The sequence below is a fragment of the Mesocricetus auratus genome, unplaced genomic scaffold (genome assembly GCF_017639785.1).
Source record: "Mesocricetus auratus isolate SY011 unplaced genomic scaffold, BCM_Maur_2.0 Super-Scaffold_100021, whole genome shotgun sequence".
NCBI lineage: Eukaryota > Metazoa > Chordata > Mammalia > Rodentia > Cricetidae > Mesocricetus > Mesocricetus auratus.
Genome location: NW_024429202.1, coordinates 3,939,543 through 3,957,889, shown reverse-complemented (window position 1 = coordinate 3,957,889; position 18,347 = coordinate 3,939,543). Strand labels below are relative to the sequence as shown.

General features: G+C 52.9%; 1 protein-coding gene across 1 annotated transcript in view; it reads right to left on the bottom strand.

Moving 5' to 3' along the window:
- Nucleotides 1-18,347, bottom strand: part of Rftn1 (raftlin, lipid raft linker 1) — a 198,542-nt gene that overhangs the window by 39,861 nt on the left and 140,334 nt on the right. Inside the window, exons 5-6 of the mRNA XM_005072413.4 lie at nucleotides 16,220-16,589; nucleotides 8,846-9,049 (exon numbers count right to left, since the gene is read on the bottom strand). Coding sequence (XP_005072470.1) covers nucleotides 8,846-9,049; nucleotides 16,220-16,589 — 574 coding nt within the window. The remainder of the gene's footprint in view (nucleotides 1-8,845; nucleotides 9,050-16,219; nucleotides 16,590-18,347) is intronic.

Genomic DNA, 18,347 nt, shown 5'->3' with positions numbered 1-18,347 from the left:
CAGTCCTCTTGCAAGACTAATAAAAAGAGTAACATGGGTGACCTGATAATACAGAAGGAATAATTGCCCTTTCTCTCTCCTATGTGACTCTTGAAGGCAGATCTAGGTTCAGAGTTTTAGAAAGATCAGGGGCACAGTCCAATAAAGCTAACCTTCCCGAGTGAAGCTACGAATAACCTCAGGAGAGCAGTGGAAACACCGTGCTCACCACAGAGGACCTGCCCTACCCCTCCTCTATCCAGACAACTGCTGGGTACCATTACAGGCCAGGCATGCACCGGGGGCCTCCTTGGCAGCAAAATGCAATTCCCCCAACCTTAGAGCTTACCACGTGGTTGAGAAGACAGACAGTAACAGAGTGTCAGAATTGACACACAAAAACACAGTGGGGTGAGGGAGTGAAGGTAGCGGCCACGGAGGAGGCTGTTTAAACCAGGGCTCCGTCAGTCAGGGATTCCTAGATCAGGTCAGCCTGTGGGCACATTAGCTTGATTACTCTGAGGTGACAAGAGCTGCACACCGTGGGTGGCATTAACCCCTAGGCAGGGAACCCTGAAGTGTGTGAAAATGCAGACAGTGTTGTGAGCACACACATGCATCAATTCCCTCCTCCCTGCTTGGACCAGAGCTGCATGGGATGAATTCCTGCCATCCCCACTGCCCTGACGCACTGTATCCTGGGATGGGAAGCCAAACAGACCTTAGGATGCTTGGTTGGGTGTTTTATTGCCTCAGCAGGAAAGGACAGGAAGGCAGACATGAGTGCGCTAAGCAAGCAGGTGATGTGGTCTTGTAGGATCTTTGAGTTCCTGGCAGAAAGGGGACAGCCCGCAGGCAAATGCATCGGGTTGGGGCAGCCAATGGCAGATGATCTGCAGAATAAGAAGTGACTCAGGGCTCAGGGTGACTGGTAGGGACAGGAACAGTATTAAGACTTCTCCAAGAGAATAGCAGGTAAGATGCAGAGCCTGAAACTGTGTGTGTGGTTGAACTTGACCTCCTATGTCTCTGTTACCATAGAGCTAACTGGATCCAGGAAGATGTAACACATAGAACAGAGCTGCCCCAGAGGAGCCAGCCAAGGACATACCCCATAGAGCCAAGTGGATCCAGGATGATGAAAAAACACAGAACAGAGCTGTCCCAGGGGAGCCAGATGGGCCCAGCTGATCCACAGACTATGAGGGAGTTTGGTGGGGATCACTACAGAGCTCCAGACAACAGAAAACCCTACAGAAAAAATAGCTACTCTTAAGCCAGTGAGTTCGGGAATGGTTTGCTACAAGGCATTACTAACTACTCGACAATGCTCAACCTAGATGAAGTAACGGGAAACCAGCGAACTTTACTCCGGTGGGGTAAGCCCTTATCTTGGATGATAAAGATGCTTGAACAGCTCAATTAAATGATGATTACAAGAATGAGTCCTGGAGCACCAGCAGCTTAGACCACACTCCTTTTCCATTAAGTTCCCCAAGTGAGTCAACCATGCAACAGCCTTGGCAAGCTCGAGTCTCTCTAGTGCTTTGTGAGAGCTGCCGTGTGTTAGCTTGCTGGCCTCCAGCGGGCATGTGCCGCAGATGACTAGGGACAAGTCCTCTTCAGAGGAGCAGCCTCGTGTGAACCCTGGGGCCCGGGACAAGCATGCTCCTAGGTCCAGCTCAGCTTTCAGTTCTTGGTAACACTGGCGGGGAGAGCCTTGCCAGAGGAGAGCCACCCATGGCACTTAAGATAAGGCTTCCTCAGCCCTGACCGTTGGGTGTTCAACACTGGAAGACACACAGTAGTTCCTCAAGGATCTTACAACAGAGTACACAGCTCCTCTAGTCCTCCAGAAAATGTCACAAGTGGCCCTCTGCCTCTACAGAGTCCATTTCTAGGGAGTCAACCAACAGCATACAGGAATGCATGAGCTTTGCCATTATTCTCCAAGCAGTATGGCATAGCAAACCATTTATTCAGCATCTACACTGAATTAAATATTCTAATGCATGCTGTGGTGATTTAAAGTGCACAGGAGGCTATTTGTAGTCAGCAGGCCCCTTTACACAAGGGCGTCTGCACATCTGAGCACCCGAGGCGTTCCCTGAACCAGGCTTTTGGATACTGAGGGATGACAGACATCCAACTTCCAAAGCCTCTACCTACCCTCTCAGTGGAAAGCCCCCAGCCCTCAAAATGCGCCTGCTGAGCTGTAAGCACTACGAAGCCTACTTCAACATAAACCACATGACGGTCTTTACTCTGTCAACAGCGATGGAGGCCGTTGAGACGCCCAGGCTGAGGGTGAATACGGCCCCTCCAGACGTCCTTCCCACCCACGTCTGGCTCTCAGTCCTTGCTCCTCAGCTACTGCCGGTCTCCCCATCCCATGCCTGCCGCTCGGCTCTCCTGAGGACAGAAGGCTGAATCATCTACTTGCCTACAACAAAGCAGTTTCAGAAAGTGTAGGGCCAATAGGAATCTAGATAGGTGGGACTAGGAGTCCAGGAGGACTCTGGGAAGGAGAAACACAAGAGTCAAGATGTAACGCCATGGGGTAGGAAGCCCAGAACTATTCTCCGGTAAGAGACATACTTAGATGAACAATTATGGGATAATTACTTAAGTCAGAGCTAGCCAGTAAGAAACAAGCAAGGCCAACAGCTTCATAATGAATATAGCTTCCTGTGTGTTTATTTGGGACTCATGTGGCTCTAGAACCAGGCTGGCGGGAAGGCTTTTCTCAAGGAAAAGGCTTCTCTTTACAAGAAAGGCTGTCAGAACTCGGTCATCTGTAACGACAGATGTCAAAGGACACACAGCTGGACTTTTTAAGGAGCCGTTGCCTTAATGGACGTGTCCACTCCCCCTTCTCATTACCGTCACTGCTCGGCCCCCCTGAAGTGTATGCATGTGTGCCAAGCTGGGTGCAAATGGGTCCATTTCAGAGCGAAGACTGCTGATGTACAGAGGTTAAACATTCCTCCACCCATGGAAGACATTCTCTCATCTTTGCATTTTTTATTAAAGATGCATAAAATCTATGTGCCAAAGTACTACATAAATATTTGATGTTGGTCTCTTGGCAAAAGGCCACCCACATTCCAAGCTTGTGATTTACAAGAAGGACGTGGGAAAAAAATCTGCTGAACCATTTCAAGTGGTAAATCCTATGCTCTGTTCTCTTCCGTAGACATTAAGTGTCAAGTTCACTTCCAAGCTCAGCCTGTGGTCCTGGCCAGCCAAGTGTCTGGAATGTGCACACCAGGCCACGTGCTCAATCAGCTTGTCTAAGTTTTGCATTTTATAAACCAGTATTATTTGATTGTTCTTTGAAAAAACTAATGTAGGACTCGACTGTCTATGCTAAAGTAGACAGTTAAGTAGTTCTGTCGATTTTCAGAGGGTCCCTGTTCTCCACTGGAGGCTTTATCTTGATTCTGGGAATATCCTCAGCCAAGTCTAACTTGTTTTTTAAATGATCTGTCCATGTTTACATGTACTGGCAAGACAAACTACATCTGAAATGCTGTGGAACAATCTTTTTGTGCACTGTGAAGATGAGTCACTCTGATTGGTTTAATAAGAAGCTGATCAGCCAATAGCGAGGCAGGATTTCCAGGCAGGGAGGCTGCTGGGGAGAAGAAGGTGGAGATGCCAGGAGATACGGCAAGCAGGATGGGCGGTACAGAGATGCAGTAATAAAGTAAATTCATAGAAATGGGTTAATTTGAGTTAAGAGAGCTAGTTAGAAACACGCCTACGATAAGGCTGAGTTTTCATCATTAATACAAAGTCTCCAAGCTATTTTTGTGCGCTGGTGGCCCAAAGAAAACCTGACCACACTGAAATGTGGTTCAGCTCCAACATAAGGAAATATTTATTGAGCCACTACAATAAACCAAGTGGTGTCTGAGGGCACATGATCGTGCCATGGATGAGGCTCACAAGACCCTTTCGTTATCACACGCACTGTACGTCACTCGCTCTGCTTTGAAGTTTCGGGGTTCAGGCTCTCCCATCCTAAACACAAAGGGGGTAGGCCCTGGGTAAGGTCTTGTAAGGTATTTGTATGAAGTTTGTATGACACATAGACATTTTACATGGAACACATGTACCAAGTGTGATGTGCAATGTTCCCTGAAGGCTCGTGGCGACAGTCTGACTGACATCTGGTGGGACTTTGGAGAGCAACTGTGTCTCAGAGGCTGAGGCTTCGTCTACAGATAGGTTTACCAATGAAGTCACAATGTGACAGCATCTCTGGGAGGCGGTGGGGGACTGAAGAGATAGAGCCTAGCTGGAGGTCACTGGGGGCATGCCCATAAACACAGAAGCCCTAGTCACTGGCCAACACTTTAACAATGTATGTATGTCTCTGTGTGCTTAGTTGGGGCTGAGGATAGGCGGGACCGGGTGGGACAAGAGACCTCCATCAACAAAAACACAGAGAAACACTGTCTCAGAAAAGTTTTAAAAAAAGAAAGAATAAAAAACAAAACAACAAAAAGGTGACCCCTGTGTGATGCAATGGACAGAACACATCACCCAGAATATATTCTAGTCAAGTCTTCCTTTAGCCAGACTCTAGAACTACCTTCTACGGGAAACAGTGGCTAGAAAAACAGGCAGAAAGGGCACCAAGAGGCACTGATGCGTGCATCGCGATGCAGGCCTTTCCGTGGACATGAAGCTGTGTCACGTCCAGCAGCAGGCAGGAACGAAAGCACCCAGGCAGTTGTCCTGGTCAGAGCACTGCTGGACTGGGGTCCTGTTGCAACAGTCAGCAGGAGGGACAGTTTTCAGACACAGGGCGTAATGACTGACTATGCAGCACGCCATGGGGTGGAATGGGGGTGGGGGGGTGGGGGTAGGTGGGGTGTGCTGCCTACTGAGGGCAGGCCCAGAGCCACAGGAAGATGTCCCTACCCAGAGTGCCTGCAGGTGTAAATGCCCAGCCACCCCCTGACCTTGCCCCCAGCTCTGGAACCTACTCAACTCCCCACTCCACCAGATGAGCACAAGGCCTTCCCTTCTCTCCCTTCCAGAAGCACACTCGCGACTGGAGAGACCCTGGGGCCCACCCGACAGTCCCGGAGCTCATCCCTGCTGCTCTCTTGGGAGGCTTTGGGGCCCTCCTCTGCCACCCCAAGGGCCGCCCAAAGTGCACTTCCCGCCAGGACACCTGCCACCCCCCCACTCCCCCTACCCCCCCCCCCCCACCCGCCCCGTGCTCTTTCCCTGCTTCTGCCCACTTCCTTCACACCGTGTAGCTGGGAGAACTTCCGTTTCCTCGTTTCCTCCGCTCTCCCACAAATACAGGCTCTCAGGCTCATGGGGCTGCCTCCAGATCAAGAAGCAGCCACAGGGGAGGGAATAGCAGGCCGTGGAAAGGGCCATCGCCCTCGTGCTTCCCGCCCAAGGGACTTGGAGTTAGTGGGTCCCTAGCAGGCAGACAGGGATGGGTCCACAAGCAGATAACAAATACAGCAAACTTTCCTCCTCTTCTTCACGCTGAGACAAAGGCCCGGCGGCCTGCCCTGCCCCCAGACCAGCCTGACAAGCTCAACCCACAAGGCCACGCCTACCTCAACCTTGTGGGCCCACCGGCTTCCCTATCCGTGTTCAAGCTGACCAGCCTTAAATTAGGGGACGAGGACATGTCAAACATCGAGGAAACCAGCCCGCGAGGAAAGACGAGAGTCTGGGTCCCTGCTCTACAGGAAGCTCGCCCGCCCTGCGTGCTCAGCTCTGTGTGTTTCCCTAATAAAAATCCCCTTCCCCGCTCCTTTCAAACAGTTGATTTCTGGCTTTCCCTGCCGCTACCTGTGATGCCTTTGAATTCCTGCCTTTTAATTCTTTGAGTGGCCCAGAATATGAACCCAATCACGACTCCTAGGTGGCATCACGCCCATCCGGGTATTTAAAAACACACACAGAAACTAACCCAGAGCAGAGACCCAACTTTTGTCACTGAACGAAGCCTTCTAGACCCTGGGAGGCAGGAATACACGCTGGAGCCACCAAGTGTCTCAGACTGAGGCTTAACCTTATTTGCAGGACACAGTTTCTGCTAATTTTATAGCTCTGTGGAAAACATTTTTTGAAGGAAATGAAATCGCCATTTAGAAGTCAGGACAGATAGATTGGTGCTCCCCTGCCAGGTTACTGGCAATGATGCTCAGCGTGACTTTTCTTTTTAATTCTGGGGAAAGGTCAGGTGCCCATTCTTCCCTGGCCAGTGGAGACCTTCAGCCTTCTTAGAGCAGAGCCACCCTCTCCACTAAGCCACCAAGGCTGCGCCCGCCTCGCTCTGTGCTCTCAAGCCTGAGTCCCACCCCAGGCTCTCAGGGCGCTCACTGCCTGGCAGCCTCCACTGCAGTGGTTTGGGTTGCAGGGACTGTCATGACAGCGGACACTGCACAATTTGTCTTCAAAGAAGGAAAGCTGGTTTGATGCCGCTAAAGCCAGGAGAGGCTGTGAGAGCCTTTTGCTTGTGTGAGGCCAAACTAAAGCCCCTGCAAATCCCTGTGCTTTGTGGTACAGGCCTGGGAAGTGAGGTGAGGGGAGAGCTGAGGTGGGGGGGAGAGCTGAGGTGAGGGGAGAGCTGAGATAAAGGGAGAGCTGAGGTGAGGTAAAGGGAGAGCTGAGATGAGGTAAAGGGAGAGCTGAGGTGAGGTAAAGGGAGAGCTGAGGGGAGGGGAGAGCTGAGGGGAGGGGAGAGCTGAGGTGAGGGGAGCTGAGATAAAGGGAGAGCTGAGGTGAGGAGAGCTGAGGTGGGGGGAGGTGAGGGGAGAGCTGAGGTGAGGGAAGGGCAGAGGTGGGAGGTGAGGGAGAGCTGAGGGAGGGAGAGCTGAGGGGAGGGGAGAGCTGAGATAAAGGGAGAGCTGAGGTGAGGTAAAGGGAGAGCTGAGATGAGGTAAAGGGAGAGCTGAGGTGAGGTAAAGGGAGAGCTGAGGGGAGGGGAGAGCTGAGGGGAGGGGAGAGCTGAGGTGAGGGGAGCTGAGATAAAGGGAGAGCTGAGGTGAGGGGAGCTGAGATAAAGGGAGAGCTGAGGTGAGGAGAGCTGAGGTGGGGGGAGGTGAGGGGAGAGCTGAGGTGAGGGAAGGGCAGAGGTGAGAGGTGAGGGGAGAGCTGAGGGGAGGGGAGAGCTGAGGGGAGGGGAGAGCTGAGGGGAGGGGAGAGTTAAGATGAGGGAAGGGCAGAGGTGAGAGGTGAGGGGAGAACTTAGAAGTCCACTGAGCTTTTATCATGACACAATCAGCTGCTTTGGGAGCCTGCATGGTATTCTTCTCTTGGGCTCAAAGACATCTCTTTTGATACCCCAATTTTGCTATGAAGAGAAAAACAATTAGCCAGTAGCCTTCTGAGTAGCTTCTATCAGCCATGCGTCTTTTCAGGTGTTAGTACAAGTAGCCATAGGTTTTCTGAAGAGAAATGTAAAACTTTGCCTGGCCACCCAGACAATAGAGAAGAGCAGCTATTGCTCCAACCTAAGCGCCAGTGTCCCTAAAAAGGCTGGAGTTGAGACGTCCTCTCTGGCATCCCCAGGACTGATGAACTGGAGAGGAACACCTGCTTCAGGTACCGACTGCCCCTGCTGTGTGACAACCCCGGCTCCAGAGGACACAGAGCCACCCAAAGAGGTGCATATCAAGGAGCTACTAGATCTGCCGCTGCTGGGGAATGGAAGCTAGCAAAATGTGTCCTCAGAACTGCACTCCCAAATCCACTAGAGACACACAGCTACTCAAATTTAAGTGAATGAAAGCAAAATAAACTGTAAAATCCAGTTTCTAGGTCATAGGTGCCCAAGATGGCTGGTGGCTACCACAGGCGGTAGAACAATCCAGAACATTCCACCATCATAGAAAGTTCTACTGGACTGCATTGTTCTAGATGCTTTTCTAGGTCACTCGGTCATTTAATGTCATCCACCCACTCACCATGCCTGCTGCTGCTATAATGACCTGTTGACGGTAGTCAAACAGAAATAAGCAAGGGCGCTGCGTCCGAAATTTAGACCTGTCTCTGCTTCATCATCGCCCAGGCTTCGAGTCGCCAGAGCCTTCACACTCGCAACAGTGCGTTCTCTATTCTAAGGATGCTTGCTTGGCACTGCACACATAATGCAGAATCCAAACTCCATTCCCGGCCCTGCTGCTACCTGAGAAGCTACACAGCATCAAAGCTGCTGTCAGTGGCCCTGAGGGGCTCTACTGGATCCACAAGTTTCCCGTTCCATCTCACCTCCCTGGGAGTTCTGCTGACTCACAACCCGGGAACCTGTCCATGCCACCAGCCCCACCCCAAACTCAATCCACCACCATGTTTCCCCCAACCCTTCCTCGGCTCAAAATCTTTGCCCACTGGGACAGACTTTCCCCCGCCTCAAAAGCTGGCATCACTAGCGCTATTTCACACAGCAAAGCCCCAGGGACGAGCCCACATCTGGGGCAGAGTGCTGGGCGCTTGCGACCAGGAGGCCTGTGTCCCAGCAACAGCTCCCTGAGCTAGGTGCTGCCTCTGTCCCTGCTGTCAGCTCCCGGGCGCTGCTCCTGCTCCTTCAGACTGCAACAGCGTCCACAAGCCATGTGCACTGGCATGGTCCCGGGGGTAATCAGCAGTCCCAGGTAGTCATCTCAAAAGCAACGAAGATGGAAGCTACCACCAGTGAGGCAAAGCCACCAGGTTCATCTGAGAGGACACCAACTTCCCGGAGGGTCTAGCCTTTAGGAGATCTGCTTGAGATGGGCTAATTAGGAATCAAATGCTGGTGTTTATTGACCATGCGGCTTTCTGGGCGGAAGAAGATGGAAAGAAGAGACCACGGGAACAAAAGGGGCCGTAAGGCATTCCCTACCGTTGGCCATGCCAAGGTGGAAGACGGCATTCACCAGCACCCCGCCCTTCCGGAAATGGTCACTCATGTGCTCCAGCCAGCTGGCGTCCAAACTGCTCACTGTCTGGCCGTTCCTGGAGACCTGGAGGGGGATGGTGACGGGATAGTACTGTCCACACTTCTGCTGGCTCTTCGGTCTGTTGAAAAAGGCGAAGATCTCCATTTCTGTTGGGATTTGGGAGAAGGATGGAGAGAGAACAGGTTAGCCCACAGAACAAATCTGCCACGCTGGGTTCGGTGGGATCTCCCTGGAGCCTGAGAAACGGTATCAGCTGTGAATCCCTGAGGCCCACGCTTGCCAGACAATGAAACTCCATGTCCAGCAGCTTCAAAGTTGCTTCAAAGGGACAAGGACCCCAAACTTTGCACTTTGGATGGAGGCTGCCATGACTTTTGTTTCATGCACCTCAGGCTGGACTCAAAGGGAATTTAGGATCCTCCTGCCTCTGCTGGCTGGGTGCTTCCATCACAGGAGAATGTCACACTCAGTTTAGGGGGTTCTGGAGATAGAGCCCACCTCATGCCTGTTAGGCAAACACTCTACATCCCAAGCTGGAACTCCATCTCCAATGTGAAACATAAAGGATGCCTGCTACTTGGAACTAATTTGCCTTGCTAAGCAGCTGGAAGAAGTATATTTCTAGAAATGCGCACATAAGTATTTGCAAAGTGAATGTAATAGCCTTAAAAACAACTAACAAACAAAAAAGGAGACACATAAAAAGAAAAACACTTCCCTAATTCCAGGAACCTTTTTACATCCCTGAACTTGCTATTTATAAATGGCAGGAGAGTTTCCTGGGGCCAAACCCATAATACTCAATCAAGTACATTGATATGTAAAAATAAATACGTTCCTGTAAATGGGGGTTCCTGCCTGGAGTAGCAGGTCAGCTCAATCAGCCAGGCAGGCCCTGGGCGTGAAGCTAGGAGCTCTGGTTCTTTCATTTATAGCCCAGAAATCAATAATCGCATCCCCTCCCCCCGCCACTGATCTGCACCGCTGTTCCTGCTGCCAGCTGCGGTTAGCGGGAACCGCTGCCAGGAGCAGATACCTGGAATTTCGATCTACACTGGAGAGTCTATTTTTGCACCATTCATTTAGCTGGGCTATCAGAGCTGGCCCAGCTTAGAAAGCTTTGCTTCCTTCCACAGGCTGGCTAGGAATACACACTGGCTGCCAAAGACGTTGTTTGAGGTCATATGAAAACCTCGCCATCTTTCAAACAGCAAATACAAAGGTCATAAGGAGTGGTTGGCATTAGGGAGAAGGACAAATCATACGTGTGCTCTGGACATGGGACACTCTGGGATGGAGGCTCTCAAAGTTCAGGATTTCGACTCTTGGGTGGTATCTAAGGTCTACCTGGTGTGTGTGTGTGTGTGTGTGTGTGTGTGTGTGTGCATGTGAGCACACATATGCACACTCGAATGCACATACACGTGCAAGCACAGCATTGGGTGTCTGCTTTGTGGCTTTTTGCCAACTGCCTTGAGATGCCGTCACTCACTAAGCTTGCCATTCAGGCTCTGCCGACTCTACCCTGCAATGCTGGCGTCACAGGTATGTGTAGCCATACCTGGCTCTTTACTTGGCTTCTGGGAACCCAAACCCAAGTTGTCATGCTTGTACAGCAAGCGCTCATATCCAGGGATCCAACCCCACATACATTGATTGGTTTCTTTTTTGAACTGGCTCACTTGCCTTTATTAAATAAGAGGATTTAAAAAGAGTGTTTGCTTCTTGACCATGAAAGCAAAACCACTCCAGCTTGCTATACTGCCAGGCAGGGCCAGGAAGTAACAGAAGCAAACATATTCATCCTCATAACACGTGAAAAGTTTCTCTTGTAAGAGATGCATTCTAGAACAGAGGAAATCCTCCGGCCCCATCTGATCAAGCACTTGTAAGGTCCTGAGCCATGAGACCTGTTGCCATCAACAGCTAAACCGGCCAGGAGTTTAATCAAGTTAGCCTACCCAACAGAACCAGTGCTGCCTTTGGAAACTGCCGCCTGCATTGCGTGCAGCAAATGCAAGTCCAGCCACCAACCCCAACCCAAGCAGCTTTGCAGTCCACCTGCCTGACCCAAGATGCCATTTCTACCCCAGAAATGATTTCAAACAAGAAGCAAGGTCCTGGTGCATGCAGATCCAATCACTAGACTATGCCGTGACGATGAAGGAATGGGTGACATGACAGAAAGCTGTGACAGAACAAGCCAGGGATTGAGGCTAGGGCAGTAGTGAGCGGGTGACCAGGTGCCTTCTGGTCCTACGCACCTGAAGACTGACAAACACGCAGCTGCTAAGGAGGAGAGCCTGATCTGGCGGGCCGAGATTGCCCCATACGAGCCGTTGATACTGCCGTAACCTATCTCAAATGTCACTTATATCATATCACCACGGGTTGTTTGAGCTCACCGAGAAAGTAGCTCATGAGGTGGGTCTGCCTGCCCCTATGTCAAACGGAAGCATGCTTGTGTCAAGTGTCCTCCAGAGCATTTGTCTGGGAATGGGGTCTCCTCCCATCTTAGTGACAAGGAAGGAAGAACAACAGCACAGCCCAAGAGTAAAAACACTATGCTTGAGGACAGCAGAATGCAAACTTACCAGCAGATGTTACTACTGTTTAATTCCATGAGGGGAAAATGCCCACAGCAGAATGAGGGCCAGTTCAGCCATGAGAAGCCCTGTCCTGGGGAGGAAGCTAGGGTGGAACCCGGCTGCCTACCTCATCTTCCTCTGCCGATTTCCGATGTGGTAAGCACCTGGCTTAAAGGTGTTTTGCGTCTGCCTGCCTGTTTACCTACTTACCTAGCATCTATGTGCTGTTTACTATTTTACTTTGGCTTGCTACATACATAATCAAAAGAATGGCTATCACAGAACATTCTACACGCCCTACAGAACAAGGAGTGCAGGGGGGGGGGTGGAAATGCGATGAACAAACGAAGGCCATATTAAAGAGCGGGTTAGCACAGGGCAGCTGGGGCCGCCTCAGGGACGCAGGGCCACTGGCAGACCCCACCTCAGACACATCCATTAGGGACAAGGAAACCAAGGCTCCCATCGTCCGGGTTAAAAGTCACTCCTGAGACACTGCTGGCCGGAACCGTCCACGGGTGTGGTCCAGAGTACAGCCCCGCAGGCCGTTACAGTTAAGCCCAACTGCAATATGAGCAAGAACTCAGAGGGAATGTGTTTGTGGCCACACCTGGCAGTGCTTGAACACACAGAAGGACCTTCCGCGCCCACTCACAGGGTGCGGTAAAAATACCATGTCCCCAATGCGTAACGAAACCGAGAAGGAGCAAGGCTGAAATGAGAAGTGAGGAGGCTAGGGGAGGGGGAGAGGGAGGAGGGAGGACTGCAGACAGGGCGGGAAGGAGGGAGGACTGCAGACAGGGCGGGCAGGACTGGCAGCATCATTGGCTCCCCACACTCCATCCTCCCCAGGAGGCAGGGCTGGAGTTAGAGACAGAAATACACTTTTCAGGAAGGAAAGGGAGACGCCGTGGAGGAGGAGCCACAGAAGGCTTGCGGGGACGAGATACCGGGAGGGACCCGACCTCAGACGCACAGTCCTTCAGTCAGCTCTTCCACTCACAACCGGGGGAAACTGCCCACGAATGGTGTGCTTTGATGTTCTGGAGGCCCCAAACTGCAGCCCACTTCTTCTGAGAGCAGGGACCAAGGGTTCTGAAGAGGAGCCCCAAGTTTGTTTGAATTTTCTCAGCTGCCCTGTAACTCTGCCATGACCCCAGTTGGCGGCTGTTCCAGATGTGGGAGAGCCCCAAGGAAGGCCTCGCTGCTGAGGATGGCTGAAGGGCGAGGCTGGCAGAGAACCCCAAGTGCACCGGCCTGTCTGTCTTCATCCCCCTCCGTGACAGGGCCTCGACACATTTCATTAGAATTCCTACGCTCCCCAGGGTCCCATGGTAGGTGGCTCACATGTCTGCGACTGGCCTGAGCAAAACGGTAAAACTGGACCACAACTCAGGGATGGGGTCAGCTCACCTGCTCTCCCTATAACTCCTGGACCACAATGCAGGGACGGAATCAGTCGACCTGATCTCCCTATAACTCCTGGACCACAGTGCAGGGATGGGGTCAGCTCACCTGCTCTCCCTAAAGCCCCCCAAAGCCCACTGTGAACTGTCCCTGGCTGGATCCATTCCTAGCTGCCTCCTACATAGGAAACAAATTAACAGAAGAAGGGGAGGGACTGAGAGGGGGCATCCATCCTCTAAACTCTTTTTTAGTTGTCTGTTGTGGTTGCCCACCTGGCAGAAATGTTTCAACCTCCATAGGGGTTGGGGGTGGGCTGGCAGAAAGGCAAGAGGAGAGCTGCGGAGAGGTGTAGGGGGTGGGTATGGGACCTTTGGGTGCTGCCTAGGCGTTTCCCGGGCAGGGCGGGATCAGTTAAACTCCATGGGAACATGCTCAGGAGAGAAGCTGGGGTCAGATGAGGGCTATGACCTCTGGAGAAAGGGCCCCTGGGTATCCAGCCTTCAGGAAGGGAACTTGCCTTATCTGTGACATGGGCGTCACAGCAGCATCTCCTGTCACAGTTTGTGGTGAGGGGAAATTGAGATAACACCTGGGAAAACTGGACCAGTGCCCTCCACTGTGACTCGTGTTTGCCAGCTGATAGAGTGGGCCAGACAGCGAGGGTACGACAAGGTCTGCGTGCTGCTTGGGAGGCAGGGCCTGGCTCCATGTGCACGCGGACGTGGCTGTGGGCTCCATGTGCACGCGGACGTGGCTGTGGGCTCCATGTGCACGCGGACGTGGCTGTGGGCTCCATGTGCACGCGGACGTGGCTGGGCCTGGGCTCCATGTGCACGCAGAGGTTGCTGGGCCTGGGCTCCATGTGCACGCGGACGTGGCTGTGGGCTCCATGTGCACGCGGACGTGGCTGTGGGCTCCATGTGCACGCGGACGTGGCTGTGGGCTCCATGTGCACGCGGAGGTGGCTGTGGGCTCCATGTGCACGCGGAGGTGGCTGTGGGCTCCATGTGCACGCGGAGGTGGCTGGGCCTGGGCTCCATGTGCACGCGGACGTGGCTGTGGGCTCCATGTGCACGCGGACGTGGCTGGGCCTGGGCTCCATGTGCACGCGGAGGTGGCTGTGGGCTCCATGTGCACGCGGACGTGGCTGTGGGCTCCATGTGCACGCGGACGTGGCTGTGGGCTCCATGTGCACGCGGAGGTGGCTGTGGGCTCCATGTGCACGCGGAGGTGGCTGGGCCTGGGCTCCATGTGCACGCGGAGGTGGCTGGGCCTGGGCTCCATGTGCACGCGGAGGTGGCTGTGGGCTCCATGTGCACGCGGACGTGGCTGGGCCTGGGCTCCATGTGCACGCAGAGGTGGCTGTGGGCTCCATGTGCACGCGGAGGTGGCTGTGGGCTCCATGTGCACGCGGAGGTGGCTGTGGGCTCCATGTGCACGCGGAGGTGGCTGTGGGCTCCATGTGCACGCGGACGTGGCTGTGGGCTCCATGTGCACGCGGAGGTGGCTGTGGGCTCCATGTGCACGCGGAGGTGGCTGTGGGCTCCATGTGCACGCGGAGGTGGCTGTGGGCTCCATGTGCACGCGGACGTGGCTGTGGGCTCCATGTGCACGCGGAGGTGGCTGTGGGCTCCATGTGCACGCGGAGGTGGCTGTGGGCTCCATGTGCACGCGGAGGTGGCTGTGGGCTCCATGTGCACGCGGAGGTGGCTGTGGGCTCCATGTGCACGCGGAGGTGGCTGTGGGCTCCATGTGCCTGGGGAAGCTCCTGCCTCTCACTAGCAGGAAATCCCACTTCCCACTCAGAGTTGGGCTGAGTCCTCCATGACACTAATCCACCATTTCTCGAAGGATTTGAGTTTGCGGAAGAAGCACAGTCCTGAGGAAACAGAGGCTGCAGGCCAAGGCGCTCTGGGTGTTAGGGGAGAGGTCCCAACATTCAGCCATAGGAGATCCTGGGCCCGGATGGAGGCAAGGAGCCACAGGGCAGAAACAGGTGTTGGACATCTGAGAAGGGCCTTAGGAGAGGCCTGCCAGGTCAAGGGTCAACCTCAGAAGAAGGTCCTCAGAATTCAGCATGCACAGTCCCCAGCCCCAAGATGGAGCCTCTCAGGGGCCTCACGTCAGATCTAAATCCATCAGGTGGGGCAGAAGTCTACCTCAGGGGAACAAAACCCCATGTGAACCAAGGACCAAGCTCTTGAAGAAATGATAGCTCTACTACATCTGAGAACTGAGCGAGCCCCAGCCTCTTCTTCAGAGCAACCCTGAAAGTAGATCTCAGAACTGAGTGTCCAGTAATTTTCTTCTCACGAAGTTCTGATGCAGCCAAAGAAACCTGTTTCCCACCTCCGAGCACCCAATCACTTGCAAGAAGGCAATTCCAAGCACTGGTGATTACGGCAGCAACGGTCACTGGGGGCATGCTACGGAAAGGTCTCAACAGATGCTCTCTCGAGGCTCTGTGGGCATTCTGCTGTCAGGCAACTCACGGTCACCTTCCAAAAGCCAAAGAGGCCCCATTGCTAACATAGGGACCTCACTCGATGGATGTGACTTCCAGGCAAAAGAAAAGAAAACGAAACTATGAAAACTAGAGAAGGCGTCAGGAAATCTTATCATTCTAATACGCAGGAAAGACCAAATAGACAGGTGACATAGATGGATGCCAACCCCCACCTGTGGTCCTATGCCAGGTGTGCCAGCTGCTAGCCAGAGGTGGTAGGAGGAGCTCACCTGACTCGTAAGACGGGCACAGAGCCTGCAAACAGGAAGTCCTAACAAATGTTGGCTGTTATAGCTACGCCGTTACTACGGAAATCACCAATACAATGGCCATTAGCACAGATAAGGAAATCCCACACTGCCTGCTGGAGCATTATCTCCATGGTGCCCACCGACAACTGTACCCACTCCCCGCAACCAGGGTGGATCCATTCTAGCAAGCAGAACACCCAGAACACCACTGCCCTCCACAGCTCTCACACCCTTGTTTCGGGGATAATCAGAAGCGGACTGTCCAAGAGTGACTCACAAACACTGACTCTGAGAGGGTGGAGAAGCAAGCCTGCCTGGCGCCAAAGCATGGCATGAGACTATTTCATCTAGAACCACTTTAGGAGCCCCCGCAAGTCTGTCCCACTCGGCTTCATTCCTCCCACAATCCACAGCTGCAGCAGGTAAACGGCTGTGCAGCCCAGAGAGCTAGCTGCTTGATAAACCTCTTGCTTGATGTTGTGCCTACATGCTAGTTCCATTTCTCTTTCCCTCAGAGGCCCTAAGGAGCTGTTAGCCTCTCTTTAAGCAGGTCAAAACACTTACTCCTTGAGAGCATCTCTTCGTGTCCATTTGAGGGGTCACCCTCTGGTCCATCCAGCGTTGGGTTCAACACCCGCAGCGGGAACTCGCCAACCTCTGTCTCTTCTGAGGGAGTGGGAATGCCAGGCTGCGGGGCACTTTGTGCGTCTGCTGTGGAGCCTGGGCTGGGCTCTGGTCTTAGGTGCATGTCTCCAGCCTTTGGGATGTCATTTTCCAAGGATGCATGGTCCCCAAAGCCGTGCTTCACGTCCCTGGCATCGGCAACACTGTTGGCAATGGGCCCGGAACGGCCGCTGCCCGCAGAGTTCACAGAGGACTGGTACTGAGGAACAACACCGACGAACTTCAAGCCCCGACTGGCAGCCTCCTGTACCTGGGAGACAAAGCAAACGAAGGTAGTTTTGTGAGTGGGATATGACCATGGCCAGGCTCTGAGGGCCCTGCTCACTCCTAGTGCAGACACAAGGAACATCAGGCTGTAGAGGCCGGGAAGGACAAGTCAGGCCTCGTGGGTTTCACTGTCGGAAAAACTCAACCATTGGGTTATTGAAGATCCCTGGTTCCCCTTCTCCTCCCCTGTCCACACCCCCAGTGTGTGTGTGCGTGCATGTGTGCATGTGTGTGTGTGTGTACCACATTACAGATAGCTGTGAGCTGGCTGACATGACACAGATAGATACTAGGATTTGAACTCAGGTCCCCACGCTTTTGTGGACGGCACAATCTGCCAGCCGATCACTCCCCGCACCCTGGTGCCCTCTTCTGGTGTGCAGGCAGAACACCGTATACTTAATAATAAATAAAATTAAAAGAAATAGTAGTAGTCGTAAATTTTCAAACATAAACTTTTCATTGCTGTAGAGGCTGGAAAGGGGTCTGACAGGATGAGCTCAGGCAAACGGAGTCTGGAAGAGGAAGTCTGTGTGACAGTTTGCAGTTTTCTACTCCATCACCTGCTGCCCGCCCACAAGGCTAGGCTACAACCTCTGCACGGCTGCATTGCGTCCCTCACTGCCTGGTGGCAGCGTAAGTTCCTAAGAGCCTCCTTTGCAGACAGTAGTGTAGGCAGAGGACCAGGAAGGGGAATCCGGTGAGTATCCTTCCCAGTGCTGCCCTCAGGCCTGAAGGAAGCCACAGTACCCTCAGACCACCTCTGACCCACAGCTAAAACCAGGCCCTCGACTCCCCAAGACCTGGTACACACCATCTCATGCAAGGGAGAAGGAAACGATTCCCCTACTCCTAAAGCAAAAAGGGGAGCCTGAACATCTGTCTACAAGGCGTCTTGTGACACGTGACCTCTCCATACAAACAGCCCTGAGCAGTGAAATTAGTAGTAAGAACACTCAAAAAGAAACTAAAAGCAGCAGTATAATGAAATGAAATGGGCCAAACTAGGAGGTGGACTTCTGGAGATTTTCCTGGCAAGGATGCTCAAGCCGCGGGATCAATGAGAAGGAGGACAGCCTGGGACCACTGAAGAGTTATGTCTCTGACAGTGAAGCAGATGATCTCAGGAATCCCGAGCCTTCCGCAATGGTCTGCTATAATCAGAAATCAGAAATATGGGGCGACTGGAGGAGTAACTCCATGGCCCTCCTCAGCCCAAATAGCCTGTGTTACATGGAGCCATCTTGGTTCCACACAGAAAAGTCTAGAAAAAAATCCTACAGCAGTTGCAGATGCGCACCCCAGTTTTGTTTTTTATACTTTTTATTATATATTTAAATTAGAAACAAGTTTGCTTCCCATGTCAGTCCCAGCTCCCTCTCCCTCCCCTCCACGCCCACTCCTTCCCCCCAGTGCCGCCAGCCCCCACCCAATCCCCACTCCATTCCCCAGGGAGGGTGAGGCCATCCATGGGGGATCTCTAGAGTCTGTCATTTCATTCCTGGGAGGGCCTAGGCACTCCCCAAAGTGTCCAGATTGAGAAACCATCCTTCATTGTGGGATAGGCACCCAAAGTCCATTTGTGTGCCAGGGATAAACACTGATCTACTACCCCAAAATCCCATAGATTTCCTGAGTCTCCTCACTGACATCCACATTCAGGGGGTCTGGATCAGTCCCATGCTGGCCTCTCAGCCATCAGGCTGGGGTCCAAGATCTCCCCCTTGTTCATGTTAGCTGT